The sequence below is a fragment of the Cyrtonyx montezumae genome, unplaced genomic scaffold (genome assembly GCF_038088225.1).
Source record: "Cyrtonyx montezumae isolate F1298 unplaced genomic scaffold, pur_monq_1.0 scaffold_3, whole genome shotgun sequence".
NCBI classification, from domain to species: domain Eukaryota; kingdom Metazoa; phylum Chordata; class Aves; order Galliformes; family Odontophoridae; genus Cyrtonyx; species Cyrtonyx montezumae.
In genome coordinates, this window is record NW_027072034.1 from 109,439,205 (window position 1) to 109,457,112 (window position 17,908).

General features: G+C 41.7%; 1 protein-coding gene across 1 annotated transcript in view; it reads right to left on the reverse strand.

The window, feature by feature from the left end:
• The window catches only part of GRIN2B (glutamate ionotropic receptor NMDA type subunit 2B), a 166,468-nt gene that overhangs the window by 111,772 nt on the left and 36,788 nt on the right, over window positions 1-17,908 (reverse strand). The window contains exon 2 of the mRNA XM_065742808.1: window positions 5,094-5,692. Within this exon, the coding sequence (XP_065598880.1) occupies window positions 5,094-5,692 (599 nt within the window). The remainder of the gene's footprint in view (window positions 1-5,093; window positions 5,693-17,908) is intronic.

Consider the following 17,908-nt stretch of genomic DNA (forward strand, 5'->3'; position numbering starts at 1 on the left):
GGGAAGGTGTCTCTTATTTGGATGTGAGACAAGCTACAAAACAGAACGTGCAAATGACATATGGTGATCCTTGTATCTGACATGGCAGGCAACAGCTACCACAACCAGAGGAGAAAGGACAAGAAGGTGGGTTAGGAGTGGACCAGGAAGGGAGGGAAAGTTCTGCCTGGGAAACGCCCTCATCACAAAACTGGACAAAGTTGGTTCAGAGTGATAGCTCTGAAAGGTGCAGTCCAGATACAAATAATGATTATTGTCATGAGCCCCCAGGGAACCGACTTACTTACACAATATTACTGCAAGTACTTTCTCTGTTCACTGACTCCACATTCAGCTGTTAAAGTCCCAGCAATTCCCAACTACCCACAAGGGGAACGTGGCCCTGTGAGAACAAAGCTTGCCCTTGGTGTCCCAGGAAAAAGTTTACAACTGTTCTTCAATGGGCTCATTTGTATTTAATAGAGTCACAGACTTGGGTTGAAAGAGACCTCAAAGATAATCCAATTCCAGCCTCTCTGCCACTGGGGGGGGATGCCACCCACTAGACCAGGTTGACCAGGGGCCTATCCAGCCTGGCCTTTCTTAACTGGCTGGAATGAAAAGCTCCAGATGAAAGTCAGTATTTCTCCCAGAGTGGAAGTATCATGTCCAAATAAATAAATAAATAAATAAAGCACCAAACTAGCTTGCCAGCTGTTTTCATATCTTACGAATCTAAAGTGCAGAATTGAACCTACCTTTGTTCCCCTCTTAATGTATTTCTTTGCAAAGGCAGTATAATTCCACATTTGTATTTTCATTCCAAAGCAAATGCTTCACTGCACTTTTTATTAAAATGAAATCTGGTGTGTGCAGCCTGGTGTTAAATGAGAGACTATTAAAGCCAATCAGTGGAGAACTCATTAGTAACCCTACAACAACAAACTAGTAGTTATGGCCCAGCATTCCCAAGCAGCCATGACAACCAGTAGGAAGAAACCAGGTCTTATTAAAGGCTATAATAAAAGCATAGCTTGAGTAGCCCAACGACCAAATATCCATACAAAACAGCTGTACTTCTATTCCTCAAATGATATGTGTCAGAAAACAAATTCTTTTATCATGACTCATCCATGAATACCTTTCTCAAGAATGCTCCCATCATTTAGTTATTTCTTCCCATTTCTAAAATATAATGAGAAGCACCCATCCCAAGCTCAAGGAAATCTGTCCCATCAATTAAAATAATGAAATAAGCAGAAGGCTGCTTCTAAACACATCCACCTCTGCCCACTCACTCCTTAGCAGCTGTGGTGAAGGGAGAATAGATGAGTTTTGCAGAATGCCTAGAAGGTTAGTAACTCCACCTGGCAAGGCCAAGAGGGAGGAACTCTCAAAATCTGAGCATCTTTCCAGAGGAAAACGATATTAGAAACACCTTCCCAATCTTTGAAATCTTCTCATGTGTCAGAAGAGAGTACAGAGCACAGCAATTTGCTGAATGCTCAGGAGAAGAGTGGTTATCAAAATAATTATAAATTCAGTAGACTAGAACTTTCCAACCAAATAGCTTCCTGGGACAATGAAGGAATAAACTGATACTTATTAAAAATAAAAAATTAAAGAGTGTTATTGAACTGGAAAACAGTATTTGGATAGTTGAATTCTATATGATCACCTAAGCCTATTAACAGCATAAATTGAAATAAATCCCTCACTAGAGGAAAACTTTCTCAAGAATTCTTTAGATCTTTCAAAAAGAAAAATGATTATTGTAGAATAAACTAACTTCCCTTATAGCATCATGCTTCTACTAGGTAGTGGAGATATCTTGTTAGTGAGCTCATTTTCTAGGACAAAATCTGCAAATTCACACTTCTGCAGTTCCAATCTAACACAAACGAGAATCAGCTTCAAGATAGACAAGGAACAGTTGCTATGAGACCATTATTAACATGAGGAGAAGCACACCAAACACCTACATTGGTGAGAAATGGCATTTAGATAACAGTCCATCCTGTTTCTTTTTATGCCTGCAACCATACATCAAACAAAACTTTCTTAGTGCAAGCACAAAAAATAATAGTGCCATTGAAACAGCAGCTAAAAACATGGGAAAATATCCATGGTGTAGGACCATTTGATTTTAGCTGCAAACTATTGCAAAAGAGAAAGAGAATGAAGGAAGGATTCAAAGGCAGAAATTGGGAAATGACTAATTCAGTCTTAGCATATGAAGTGCCTTAGCTGAACTAAATCATACATTTTCTTAGTTGTACATGTCACTTTACAAATAATAAAATAGGTAGATTCCTTTATTGCCTTCCAGCAATGCATTTGAAGCAAATCAGACCACTTTGGATTAGCTCCAGGAGTTTCTGAAACCCCAGCTATGTGGTGATGCATTATCTGGGGTCACACACACTTTGCAGTCTCCCCAGACATCAAACCCACATACACACATTTCTCTATTCTGTGTAGGCATGTGGAGGGGGAACTGTAAGCTGCAGATGGCTGAATATAGTATTGCCAGGTCTGGGGCATGTCTAAAATTAGTTTTCCAGAACCTTCAGTTTAGTCCAAAGCATATAAGGAGAGGTTTAAAGCTTAGCGCATAGTAAATTCCAATGAGTTCAACAAGACTTGAAGGTATGAACACAGATTATAACCATTAACCTCTGCAGAAAGTGAGGCAAACTCATATCTTCGTTTGCTTTCTCCCCACTTCCCCTCTCCTCTGTTTCCTCCTGCCCAGATCTGAAAGGCTGAGCTTGAAGCTAATCACATTTCTTATAGAACTTTGGATTTGCAAAAGCAAACGCTGATTTTGGACACCACTCGCTTTAGTACACCTGTGTCTGAAAGTAATTGCATTTAGAAAGAAGCTCAAGCATGTAACTCACTGGAATTTACGCTGTTCAACAATCTCTCTCAAAACTACAGACAGGGTACAAACGTTTGCAGGAGGAACTCCCACAGTGGCAGAGCACAGGTCAGTGTTGCACAAGGCAAAGCGAACATTTACACTGCGGTTGCAGAAGCAACTTCCACATAGTAGTGATTTCCCAGCTAGTTCAAGTGCCTGCAGCAATCTAAGCAGTGGCAGAATGGAGCTCAGCATGGACTAATTGACTCAGCTTTTCAGAGAGACTGATGTCAGTGCCCAGACTAAGTTGGGTATATCCACAGGTACCTGTAGACATTCCTGTGAATGCTGTACCTAAAGTAGACAAGGGAAAAGGATCAGCATGACTTGGGCCATGAAGGTGAGAAGAAATATAATACTTTCAAAACTGACAAGAGCTACTTTAGTGTGGGATACCCAGGTACAGAGTATGTCATATTTAGAGACAGCACTAAGCTAGTGCCTCCTATCCAGTGCCAAGAAGAGATCTGTTGGGTCCTACATAGCATAGCTATATGAGTATGATGTTATGCATCAGCTAATTAGCAGAAGGTCTCTGCTGAACATAGCATCTCACAGGAGGAGACAACATTTTGTTTTCTAAATAAATGCTGAAAAGTCACAACATAACTCTCCCTTTCAGAATCTATTCACTTAGAAAAGTAAAAAGCAACCTGCCTTTATGTGGCTTCTGATAGCTTAGTACATATATTTTCCCGGTTTAAACATGCCAGTGATGACTCAAAAGAGCAGCAGCAAACACCCTTCTTTGCTAAGCCTGGCTGGGAAGAAAACTGATAAATGCACTGGGCATTTTTGGTGATTCAAGGGCTTGCAGACAACAAAAAGCCAGTGTAGGGAAGAGGAAAACATGACAATGACACCTGCTAATATGTCAATGGATCAGAGACAAAGAAAGAGCAGAAAGCGTCATAGGCAACCTAATAGATCAAAGAAGAGACTTTATTTCAGATCCCAACTTTCAGGCAATGTAAAAATCACATTCTGCTTTTTTGTCCACCAGACCCGCTATCTGCCTAATACAGTTTGCAGCAAGAGGTCACAGCACACAAGACCACCTGTCATATTTACAGTATTCCATGATTCATCATGACAAATAAACAAATGAAAAATGTCTCTCTGCAGCCACCTCTCATGACAACTACTACCTGGACTCTCCATGCTGTACTTCAAAGGAACCAACCTGCCCAACGACATTATACAGAAAGAATTGGAGAATGACAGCTGAGCGAATCAGAGGGGATCTAGCTAACTGTAGATATTGTACCTTCCAGCTCTTCCCATGTCTAATTATCTGGGTTGCTTAACTACACACTAAAATTCTAGCTAGGACAATAAAGGAAGATCTAATTATCAGAGTGCTGTTACATATATTTAAAGACATCAAGTGTCTTAAGCATCCAGTTTACCTCAAAGAGAAGGGGCTTATTCAGTGTGCACAAGAGAATGAGATCCAAAACAGGCAGCAGACTGTCACCAGTGAGCAGGTTGGTAACATAAGATCCTCCTCTTTGAGGTAAACTGGATGCTTAAGACAACCGATGGCTTTAAATGCCTCCAGGATAAAGCAGAATGGTCAACAACTCCACTGAACTAACTCTTTTTCCAAATCTAGTTCTCCAGCCCTCTCCACAATTCCTTCTCTTCTCTGATTCATGAGTAGCAGACAGAGGAAGGACACTCAATATTCAGACAACAGGTGCCATGGAAATTTCCCAGTTGAGTTACACAACCATAACCTATAAGGGAACACCCATTTATGCACTGCTGATTTCTGGAACAGAACCCTGGCTCTTCTAGATTTAAAAACAAAAATCACCTCACTGCTTACACTAAGAACCCACATGACACATACACACCCATTCATGAATCTTCAAGAAGTTCAACTCTGTAATAAGAGCAAATCTGTTGCTCAAAGAGCACACAGATTTTTGCACCATGTCTTCATTGCACCTTTGTTTTGTGCTGGCTTCCTCCCCATATAATGTAGATATTTTCCAAAGGAGTGACATTAGTAATATTCAGTGCTTCCAACAAGTGCCACCATAAGCACAACTCCCCTTGGCCAGGCTCCTAGCCAACAGTACCCACAGCAACAAAGCACCACATGGTCTAGCAAAATTATTCTGGTGGTCAGAGATTCTTTGTGATCCCCCTTTTGTAAGGCTAGCCCAGCCCTCTTTCTTACCTGTTGAGCATGTTTGACTGGTAAATCCTTTTCTCCTGGGTGTTGTAACAGCTGCTCTTCGGCTCAGGGATGAAGCTGTGTTCAGACAGCATATCAGAAGCAGCCGTAGTGATTATGGCTATTCCATCCCTCACTCTAGCAGGAAGACCGTAGTCCCATTCATCATATGAGACAGAGATGAGCCCAGTGGGGAACTCGGATGGCACTGTGTCTGTATCCCCCGCCACCAGGCTGGGCACGATCCACGTGTAACCGTAGCCTGTCAGACCCACAGAGTTGGCCACCTCAAAAATGTAGGTTGCCTCTTCCTTGGTGCAGTAGAGGAGGATAACAGGGCTTTGGAGCTTCTTGAGCTGGTTCTGGATCTTTGAGTCTCCATCATCCAGGGACATGTCCAACAGGAGGACCTCCTCCAGTTCCCAACCCACAAAGCTGTGCTCAATGGTACTACGGATCTTGTTCACAAAGTCCTGGTATCCAGGGAAGTATGTAGTGACAATGGAGAAGATGTACCAGTCATATTCTTCCATGATGTTGAGCATGACTGAAGCTTGCTGTTCTATTGATGGGCCAAACTGGAAGAACATGGATGACTCATCCTAGAATAGGAAGTCAAAGAGAAAGAGACAAAGAGGTCAAAGGAAATAGACAACATTCCTAGTTAACTCATTGAGCGTGGATTGGGAGACATAGTTAGAATCTTGCACTTCATGTCTTGGCCTCATTTTAAGGATTTTTAACAAAGTGAAGCAAGCAGAAAGGAAGCAAAAGCCTTTTTATGACCACCTGTCCTTAATTTATTTTTAAAGGCATGTTGCTGAAATTACCTAAACGTTTCAAATGTTCTCTATCTGTTTGAATTACGCCTAACAAGTGGTGCACAAAAGAGACCAGAAAGAGAATATATGTGAAATATTCTATTTTTACACAAATTAACAGATTTAATACCAGGATTATCACAACGTTGTATGTAGGATAAAGAGGGTACAAAGCAGCTTAGGTTTTTATTTAGTTTGGGATAGTACTCTAGTTTGAATAACCAAACTGAAATGCACCTAGATTATTAACTAGGACAATCACTAGACACAAACTGATCTGAGAACCTCTACCACAAGTTCTTCTCAAAGCAAGCAGTAGCATAGAGTGCTACAAATGCAAAGACTCATTTCAAAACAATAGAAAACAAACCAAAGTTGAATAAAAGCTAAGCCATCAAGGGTTTTGTTTATATACTTTTTAGAAGCATTCATTATTTCTCTTGGTCCTGCCTTCATAGCCTTCTATCATGCCAGGTTCATCTTTGTAGAAATCAGAATGTACACCATTTTATAAATTCCAAGACTCTAAAGGCATTTCACACAGATCATATCTTTTCAATGACATAGTGCAAGCCTTTTCTGTCCTGAGTTTTCACAAGATACCACCATTTTAATATTTGAAAGACTCAGTAAAATCCAAATGCTTGTTTTTGCTCAGTTCTTGAAAGAAAGTAATGGAAAAAGCATTTCCTAATATGCTCTCTTACTATCTGATCTCCATCATTTAAAGCAAACTGCAAAATCCTACTGATTTCTGCAGGATAGAATTTGATCACAAAAAAAAAAAAAAAAAATCTCTGCAGAAAGATAACATTAGTTCTACATCACAATAAGGAAATTCTCCAGATCCAATCACTGCTTTTAGAAATGTAAAAATAGTACCATCTTCTTCTCTGACAGAAGAGAAGAACCAGAGATACAAAAAGAAGTAGTCAGAAGTTTTAAACTGGGGGAACTCATCATGCAAATGCCGCAAAACATTATCTCAAGACATTCCCAGCTGTAACACAATAATATGATGGAAAGCACAGCAATGATATTGGGGTAGTAAAGTCCTAGGCTGCAGCAAGCGAGGATAAGCCCAAAGACAACAGCAATGGATACAGAAACAGCAGGAAAAAAAACTGCTTACCCTTGGAAGACCTTGGGTAGGCAAGGTCCTCCAACAAGATACCCTTCCTTGCCTCCACTGCCAATGAGGTCTGGGAAGAGGAAAATCCTGGCTCCACCCCTTCTCATCACTCAAGCACACTCTATACACTTGAGCTCCCCTGGGTTGGCTTTGCCTTCCTATCAGAGGCTCGATCACTGGTTCAAGCCGTGACTTAGCATTTCCAATGCACCAGCTCTCAACCAAATTCACTCTCTGACAGTTTGACAGGTAAAGCTGGTTTTCCACAAGGGTGACAGTTAATCAGACATCCATCCATTCCTCCTTTACTCATGCTTTTTATTACCTATTGCTATTTTCTCTACTGGCAAAATATGCTAAAACTCAGCAACTCCAGGAGAAAGAAAAACCTCTGATCTTCCAACCAGCCATGTTTCTCTTTCCTGAACTTCCAGTGGATCACATCCTATACAAAGTTCTTGCTCTTAAGATTCCCAAGCCTTTCCTGTGAGTTCTGGTGAATAAACTATACTCACGTCCATCACCCACCTGTGAAAATACTCTTACAGGTGCTCTTCACTCATTGGAAGAAGAAATATACACAGAAAGAAAAGAGAGAGAGAGAGAGAGAGAGAGAGAAAGAAGGCAAATTGGAGACAGGAGCAGCAACAGAGCCTCACAATCTGTGGAAAACAGTTCAAATTTTCTGATCACTGGAATTCACATCCCTCCCCTCCTACAGTTGTGCTCAGGAAAAAGAAAACAAACAAAAAAAAAACCCAACTATTTCAATAAATAGATTTTCATTTTTGAAGCTTACAATCAGGAAAGCCGGATAAAAGATTAAATAACTGTCACAGCACCTGCCTAATATTGAAAACAGTCTGAGCAAGCACCTCCAATACCTTTCTTGTGCTGTGCCTTTGGGAGCCACCTGTAGAAAACTAAATGCAACCCTGTGAGTGATAACTTTTTTTTAAATATATTAATTCAACAAAAACTTTTCTGTTTTTATGCATAAGAATCTCTGCATTGACAGCAAATTTCCACAGTTTCTAGCAGGGAGTCCAAGAGTTGAAGGATCTGGCTATTGAATTACAGGAAGATTTGACACACAGGATCTAGAAGTCTGGATCACAGAATCACAGAATTGTAGGGGTTGGAAGGGATATCCAGAGATCATCAGTCCAACCCCCCTGCAAAGCAGCTCCCTAGCCCAGGTTGCACAAGTAGGCATCCAGGTGGGTCTTGAATGTGTCCAGAGAAGGAGACTCCACCAGCTCTCTGTGCAGCTGTGCCACTGCTCCGTCACTGCACTGTGAAAAAGTTCCACGCACATTTGTGTGGAACTTCCTATGCTTCAGTTTGTGACCATTTCCCATCATCCTATCCTCAGTGATCAAGAAGGGACATGAGATGGTAAATCCACTAGTATTTCAAGGCTGTACACTCAAGACGTGCACACACAGGAGTTACTAGATGTGGTAGCAAGGTGCAGGAGGTACTACTATCCCTGTGATGCAAAACCCCGTCAGATGCTCCAGCTAAAGCACGCGCTGACAGTTCGTTCCACATGAGTGCACAGCACAATTGAAGGAAATTCACTCTCAAAAACTCAGGCAGAAAATTCAGCATTCCTCTCTAACCAGAGCATAGCAAAGCATCAAACAACAATACATAAAATTGGTAGCTTTACAACAATTCAGCTAAACAATTCACCTCTACCAAGAAACAGATGCAACCTTCCTCAAATCAAAGAGCATGGATCACTTGGCTGTGCATATGATAACTTCTATTACACAACTGCTTGCATCTTTATCACAGAAGCTGCAAAGAGATGCAACTTCTATTCAAAATGAAAGCATTTAAGAGGTGCAAGCCAGCCCAGATTTTGGCTTGGCAAGATAATTTTTGGCACTTAATCACCCCAATACTTGAGCTAGCCAAATGTTCTTCATTCCCGAACCAACTCAGCACTCAGAAGAAAAAGAAAAAAAGAAAAAAAAAAGAAAAAAAAAGAGGGGTGATGAAGGAAGGACATACAACAGCGTGGAAGAAAGTGTTCCTTGCACAATAAATCAGGAGAAGTGCTGATGGAGCTCATTGAGAATCTCAGTGAGTGCATTTTGGGAGAAAAAAAAAAAGCAAACAAACTAAAATGCCTGAGAGTCACAGCTTCCCCTCTCTCCTTATTTTTGACCTCACCTAACAGAAAAAGATAAGGACCTGAACTGACAGAGAAGTGTGGGGCTAACAGAGCAGGAATTTGACCTCATTGTGGTGCTACAGTGAAAGATTTTAGATTAGGAGGCAGATCTACATTTTTTTACCTACAGGTTCATTAGTGCTTCATTAGTTTAAAACCAAAGAAGGAATGTTTTGTCCCTCCAGGCATTAAAAATTTCAGGAAGCACCACAAGCTCCTATTTTAATACCGAAGAAAATTCATACTTCACACACCTTGGAGCAGCCAAAAAGTGATTCACCGTTGCTACTGAAAGATAGATTTAAGTTTGGGATAGGGATAGTTTGAGTTAGAAGAGGTCCATAATGCTGTACCTCACCCAGGTGAAATACAACCCCCTGACTACCGGAAAAAGGCCTGTTTTCATCCTACAGCCTTTCACAAATAAACATGTGCTTCCCAAAGCTAGCTGCTTCAAGAGAAAAGAAAGGTGCAGCAGAGGTGTCCCTCACCCAGTCTGGAGGAAGAAAGGCTCCATTACAGGATCTCAGTACCTCCAGAGATAATACTACTCCCCCACTGTCACCCTGTGAGTTTAGGGAGCCGTAGTTTGCCAAGCAGAGCTGGAGGTGGAGCTGATCAATTGACACAGCACTACTCCCCAGCTGACAGATGGCTTCCCACAGAAAATCTGCTCAAGTTTGCCTCTGCTGGGACAAGTACTGCCTCCCCCTACAGCATGTTTAACCCCTTAGGGAAGGAGGCTGGATTGCATTCAGTGTAAAGGCACTCATTCAGAGGACTGCTCTTGGAGATGGTTCCTATGCGGATGGAGGGAAATTTGTAGAGATGGCACAAGATTTAAGGAGTAACCAAGTATTACTGCCACAACTTATCATTTGTTGAGTATCTTCTGTTCCTCATGGCAGGTCCATGCACATGCTGCATGGGAGCTAAGCCAGGCCTGACTCTGGACCTGTGCCTGAACCTGTGCCCAGGCCGAGGGTACTGGCCTCTGGCAAAGATGCAGACCACTCTGAGAAGCCCCCCTGCAGCTGCACCAGTTGAAACCAAACTTTGCCCTTTATCAAACCATTTGTTTTAGCTGTGACAGGTCACAGAGAGGTTCCCAAATTGCTTTTCTTGCAAATTCCTTCCTAACAGCCTCTCTAGATTCCCCAGGCAAGCAAAAGCAATTACTGCCTTGCAAACACCTTACTATTGATAGCAAAACTCCTTCTCAGTATGGAGAAAACTTGAGAACATCCCTTAAGCAGAGGACATGCAGGACCCTAAGAAGAGTTGCAGTGGGACACCCATAGCTGCTGACTTAGGAAGTGAGGAGATGGACATTTTATTTCTCCTTCTAAGTTCCCTCCATGCAAGTGATTCAAATGTAATCTGTGTCATGGTGAGTTGACATGATGGCCGAGCCTTGAACAGATTTTTGGTACTGTTGGGTAAGTTGTTTAGCAAGTTTAACGCAAGTACCAGACCCACAAGAGCCAGGTGTGTCAAGCTATGCACAAAGAATCTCAGCAAGGAGCATGTCAGAAGCATGTGATTGCTTTTCGTATTTGGATAAATATATCTTTTCTAACTCTTTTTTTTTTCCTCTTCAAAATGCCCTAGGTTTCTATCTTTGCACAGGTGCAAAAGAAATGCAGTTTTCACTACTCTGGGAGTTGCTCCCTTGTGTTAGGCTTTAAGAAACATCAGTATACCCTAATGGCAGGGTATACACGAATGAAATGATTCTTAAGGTGCCTTCCAACTCAAGCCATTATATGATTTTTTGATTCTATACCTAACTCAATTTGCTGATGTATTAATAATGCTTCTGTACAGTCATAATTTATTAACTGGGGTCAGCCCAATTCTTCCTTTCCAGTGCCCCAGTTATGATCCTCATGACTCAGGCCACTATCCCTTTCCAAAACTCTGTTCTCATTTTCCTGATTTAGAAGAAAAGTTGTTCATGGTCTTTAGTACTGTCTTGATTTGCAAAATTCCTGTATGACCTAGACGAATCACATAGAGCTGCCTCTTGTTTAGACTTCATCCCTGCCTACCACAGATTCTACAGGGGCAAAAAGGAGTAAGCAAGAACCAAATAACTTCTGGGAAAACATAGACCTTAATTTCCCTGACAGAGTACTTCTTTTCTTCAAAATTGAGACACCACTGTGTACCTATTTGTCAAAGTCCTGGTGGGATACCTGATTCACTGGGAGTTTTATTGTTCGTGATGGAAAATGCTGCAACAGTTCAAAGTCTTATAATTAAATTTTCTATATTTCTGAGTCCGTTTGTTATAACAAATCTGACAGGAAATCAGAATCTTTGTTGCTTAAGTGTTCATTTACTTCTGTTTATTCTTACCACAAATGCATCACTGCCTCAGGCTAGCCTGGAGACAGAATCTTCAGCTTATTTGTTTTTTCTCCTCATATTTAATTTTTTTTATTTAGTTTTCAACAACTCAATACAGTAGAACTCTGTTTTTAATATTGTGTGCTGCCTCATCCTGGGAGTCCTTCACATGAGTGCTTGCAGCAGGGTGTGTGAGAACACAATCACACAATGCCCCCATGGTGGGACTGGGTTCTCGAACAGCATCTCTGTATCTACCACACACAACACACGTTTCCACAAAAACATATTTACAACAAAACCTACTCAAAGTAAAGATGGAGCATGTTAGAATGTGTCATTTGTTGATGACACTCTTCCTAGCTGATACTATTTAGTAGGATTTCAAAGCTCTCCTGTCTTGCTGCAATAGATCCCCTCAGTTGTTACTGATATTGGCTTGTGCAGCAGATGGAGCAGATGACCTCCTGCAATCCTTTGCCAGTGCTCTGATGCTCAGATGAGCAAATAGTTTTTGGTGTAAATCTTCAGAGCTGCTCTGGGAAAGTGCTGTCAGTGGGAAGTTTGAATTTATTAGATGCCTAAATGTGGTTTTATATAACCTTATCATTTACCAGTTCCCTCACTTGTTCTAGTAACTACAGCTTTATTAGATGGAAGGACACATCTCAAAGATGGTATTACTGAGAAGTGATTATAAAAACTGGTGGATAACTGAAAGGGAGAGACACTTTTCTGTGTCCCCACTGGTGGAAAGGCAAGCAGGACTCAAAAAACAGTCAGCTACTGCATGGTCATTGTGTACCCATGTGGCACACAACAAGACATCACAAAAAAGACATCACAAGAAAGAGGAAAGAAAACCAGGGTTGTTGTAGCTGGAAAAATGTGTTTCAGGGACATACGACACAAAACAGGAGGAAACCAGGCCTCACTCTTTCTCCTGCTGACACAACAATTTGAAACTTGTCATAGCAAAAACAAAGCCCAGTATGACAAGTTACCAGGAAGCCTCGACAGGTTGAATACTGTACAAAACCAGTTACAGTGTGACAAATCAGAAGAGGGCTGTAAAAACCCTCTATTATAGGTGAGCATTCTGCTGTCCTGGTCCCTGCAAGGAAGGGTTTCTAAGTGGACAAGAAAGAAGGTCTGCAGCACTCAGGAGAACAGCGGCTGACTCTCTGACTTCTCCCGCAGCAGTTATCCCTTGTGGCTGATGAGAGTTATTGCAGTCAGAAATCTAGGGTTGCCAGTGTAGCTCAGTTTTGATACCCTGATAATGGGTAACCAAGAATCACATGTATAGTGACATTAACTGTATACTTAAGTATCATATATGTAGCCCCCAATCATGATTTGGTCATTAATCTCTTAGTAGTAGTGAAAACTGGTTTGCTGCCAAACTCTAGCCCAGGGAAACTGTGCAAGTACACTAGCTCCAAGTAGCTCCTAAAAACCATAATAAAAAGGCATTTGATTAAGGATGACTCAAGGGTTGAAAACAGTAAGTGTTTTTCAGTTTCCATGTAAGAGTCTGCAGAAATAATTCATTCTAAACATTTTGCAAAAGAGGAAACAAGAGATACTCTAGATTTTGTAAGCTTTATCTTGGGAAGGTTTCACTTAACTACATGCAGTTAATAAAAAAAATGGAAGAGTCAAGCATTGTCCAGTGTATACAATTCTGAAAAAATCCCAAAGGTTGTTTGCCGAAGGTGGGGAGTCCATCATCTATGAATTTTATATGCACTCACTGGTCAAACCAGACTAGTATATGCTGGTATGCCATACCAGCTTCTCAGAGTATCACATATGGATGCCAGCACTTTTCCACAAAGGGGAAACATCAGTTAGTAAGCTGACAGGATAAAAAAATTCACATCAGGCCTGTTGCATTTCCATTTTCATCTCTGTATGCATGTGCTTCCTTGTTTGATGAGCTTACATATAATGGATTAAACCACTGGTCCCCTTATGCCATGTTAATACCACACTGGACAGCACAGGACTAGTTCCCCTTCACCCAGTTCAGACAAAACCACTAATTGGTTTAATATCCTGATGTGGCCAGCCCATAACAGTTAAAAGAAAGTCAGACTGTCCCATTACTCATCCATCCAATTACATCATGGTGTTTGCCCAGGGATTCTTTTTTCTGGCTGTCTTACCCTCCAGACTAAGGACTGAATTTTGACTGCAAGCTGAATAGTATGTCATTGGTATAGCCATATCAATCAAGAGCAGCCATAAAACTATCCAGCGCTCTTAAAAAAAAGTCCAGTCACAGTATTTGGCAAGATGTCACTGAATAAATTTTGCAAATGAACTATCTGGGATGAAATACTATTTCTTTTTATCATTTCTAAATTAGCTGCTCTTCCATTTCATCAAATATTCCTTTGGTCTCTTATTATGAGCAAACCTGATTATGAGCTGAATTTACAAAGGTTCACAGAATCTATTTAGATAAGCTCTGGAAGTTCAGCAATGTGCCCAATGCCATCTGATCCTCTCAGGAGATGAAGGTCTCCTCTCACTACATCCCAGCTGTGTACTATACTCAGAGTGTGTCTGTGAGGTTCTTAGTTCCTCTTCTCAGTCATGAAGCACTGATGCATTCCTTTCTCACATTTTCTGCATTGCTTATCATAGAATCATCTAGGTTGGAAAAAGACCCTCAAGATCATCATGTCCAATCATCAACATGATCTCCCAGGTCTCATTATTAAATGACATGCTCTAACGCCACATCCACATATTTCAAATACCTCCAGGACTAGGGACTCCACCACTTCCCTGGGCAGCTCATTGCAATGCTTCATCACTCTTTCTGTAAAGAAATTCTTCTTAATATCCAACCTAACCCTCCCCCCCCCCCCCCCCCCGCATTATTTGAGACTGTTTCCATGCATTCATAGTCACCTGAGAAGAGACCAACATTCTCCATGCTGCAACCTCCCTTCAGGCAGCTGTAGAGAGTAATGAGGTCTCCCTTCAGCCTCATCCAGACCAAACAGCTAGAGTTTCTTCAGTAGTTATCATTTACGCAGAAATCTTGAGTGGGAAAATCTGTTGGTTCCTCTGTGTCCTCACAAGTAGCACCAGCAGGAATCATGATGCCAAGGTCTACTCAGTCTTTATGGACAGAGTAAAGTTCACAGTGCACATGCTTTGAGCTGGATGGACCACAGCCAAAGTAAAGTAGTCAATTTAAGGTAATGTTGACCAAGACTTAATCTTTTCTTAGAGGTTGTCCTAGTTAACCATTTTAGATCATTTTGGGGGTCTAAAATAGTTTACACATACTTTGGATCAGAGCTGGCTTGTCTCCGTGAGGTCAGAGTGCAGTATGAGCAAGCAGCTGAAAGTAAAGCTTGTGTAGATGTGCCCTTCAGTCTCCTTAAGCTAAGGAGCAGTAAAAAGCTTCAGCCTTTATAAAATGGAGGCAAAATGAAGAACTGAGATCTGACTAGATTACAGAGACTGCAGATTTCCCGTTGCCCCATACATAGCTGCCTCTTCTTTACAAGAGACATAATTAAGGCTCTAAATGTTAAAATAAATAAATAAATAAATAAAAGAGAGATTGAATATAAGAGTTCCAGCCCCCACTGCTTCGGTTCCAGTTCAGAACCAGTGTTTCCCTGGCAACCACGCACACGTAATATAGCCGTGGCCATAAGCTCCTTAGAGCTGATGCCGGCAGCCACAGAGGATGGCATTGCATTGCTCCCTGCAGTACTGTACAGGGTATGGCATGTCCACTGGTGTCAGAGCTGTCACAGCTGGGGCTGGGCACTGTTACCCCCATACACCCACTCCAGTTTCTCTGGTAGCCTGCTGGGACTACAGAGATGCTCAGGAAGAGGAGGAGTTCTGACAGGGTACCCACATGGATCTCTTGTGCTGGGTGATGAAGGGGAGGTAGAGCTTGCAAGGATTTCTTAGAGGTGCTCACCTATGTGAATGGTCTTTCATTGTCCTTGAGGTAGGGAAACGGGTAATTTCAGTTGTTCCTTGGAGGTAAGGTCTTGGGTAAGATAATACCCCTTTCTTCTCGCTCTAGCCTGGATGACCAGGGAGTACTTTGATACCTCTCAAAAGAGACAAAGACCAATCAGCACCTTCACTTCCTCCCAATAGAGAGTGAAGTGTGTGATCTAAGGCTTCTGAGATAGAAGGAGTCTGCAGGACTGAGGTACTCAAACCCAAATCTACTCACAAAGAAAAAAACATTGCCTCTTTCTTGCAGAAATCAAGACATCCCTTTATCCTGCTGCACACCCAGGCCGCCTCATCCACATAGTTCTTGACTGCCTCTATGCTCGTTTGCACCATTTTCTACCATGGTGGAAGAGGGACATTAAGAGTAGATATGCTCCTTTGATTCCCTGTTATTATTTCCCTGTATTCATGCACCATTCTTACCTGTGAATTCAATTCCACACCCACAGCAAGGTTTATTTGGTTAGCCAAGGTCACTGGCTTCCTGCCTTCAGGCTGCCCTGATTCTCAGGAATAAGGGAGGCTGGACTCCCACCTTTTCTCTTGGCCTGGGAGATATCATTCAGCCATTTCATGCAACATTCTGAGACAGTGAGGATCTACTCTATCTTTCACTACATGCTCCAAATTAGATTCTATCACTTTGGTAAAGAGGTGCTGCTTGCTCAGAACACACCTCCTCCCTGCCCTGAACTTCCCCCAACATGACTCACTCCAGCTCATTCCAACCTGTGTTTTACACCAGTGGCTGGAGTGTCAAACCCAGCCACGCACCAGGCAAAAAAGCCAACTCTGTATGGTGTGTTTTAGAAGGGTTTTTATCACTTTCCTCATGCTGTCAAGATAGCATAAAAAGAGCCTGGGCATAAGACAAAGAAAGAGTACCCTGGTCCACTTTTGTTCAGACATCCTGCTGGCAAGCAGCTGCTTCATTAGCATATTATGTGCATGCCTGCAGCAGGCAACAAGAGGCACAGAAGCCCTGAGACAGCTTTAAGGCATCCATGCATTAGCACTGACTGTATACTCCACCTCATGTCCAGTATAGGAGAGCTAACTAGTTCTAATCCTGGCCTGTACTGACCTAGCGACAGTCTTTCTGGTTTTACATCCCCATCAGTATAGGTTGTAGCCAGAGCTATTTACCTCTTGTGCTCCAGGATGAATGAAAGAATGGCAGTACTCACCATCTCCCTGTCTAGATCTCCATCCTAGTCATCCAGTGAGCAGTGTCTGTGACAGAAATCTGCTGTCATGCCTGTCTTGCTCATCTAATTGATTCACAAAGTTTTAAACAATTATTGATTCTCCTCCTACCCACTGTGCAGACTTTGAGACCAATAAAGCACATGGAGTTATTTACACAGATATTAGAAAGGAAAGAATCTCCCTCCCTAAATGTTCTGCTTGAGCTCCCATCTATTAAGTCTCAAAACTTCATCAGGAGGTTTCCTACAGCTTTTCAGACAAATACATGAAGTTCCCTGCATGCGCACACATCCATCCAAACATTTGCAGGATGTTCTGCCAAATTCATACCTCCTGAATTACTGCTTCCTATTATTTTGTTTTGGGATCATAGCTCTTTAGTTCCTTTTCTTTGTCTTGATGATTAACAACTATTTGCCATACACCTTACTGTTATGAGAGTGAGACAGAAATTGATGCAAACCTGCTATTTTAGGAAAAGCCATTTCTGAACTCCAGTGAACTGGAATTTCACCATTTGTAAAAGAGTGGATCACAGGAGATCTGCAGAGGTAAAGCTTGCAATCTCCCCACAGTTCCAAGAACACTTCATATTCACAGCTGCTACAGTGATTCGTGCTGGAAGGGCCATTTTATCCATCTCCATGCTCTAAGCAGATGAACACTGACACTCTTCATAGTTCAATGAAGAGAATTTAGCGAGGGAATCAGTCCACCTGACTTTGCAATAAGGACGCTGTGAGTTTCAGTTCTGCATTTCTCTTTTTCTCTTCTCTTGGGCAACAAATGTCAACGAGCTCGTTTTCCAGCCAGCTTAGCTCTGTGCCAGAACACATATAATTGAATATTCTTTTTTCTTCAAAGCTTACCTGCATGTTAATAGAAGGTGCCACCTATATATTCAGTATGCCTTTGACATAACTCAAAAACAGCAGCATAATAAATAAAGATGTTCCTTCTGTACTTAAAGTTTTTCTACTTACATTAGGTTTTGTACTTTAAACAAAATCGAGGCTGGGCTTAAACTGCCATATCTTTTTCAAGATCACACATGCACACAAGGCAATGACGTTTCTGTTGGATTTCAGCACAGCAGAGAAAGGGATTGATG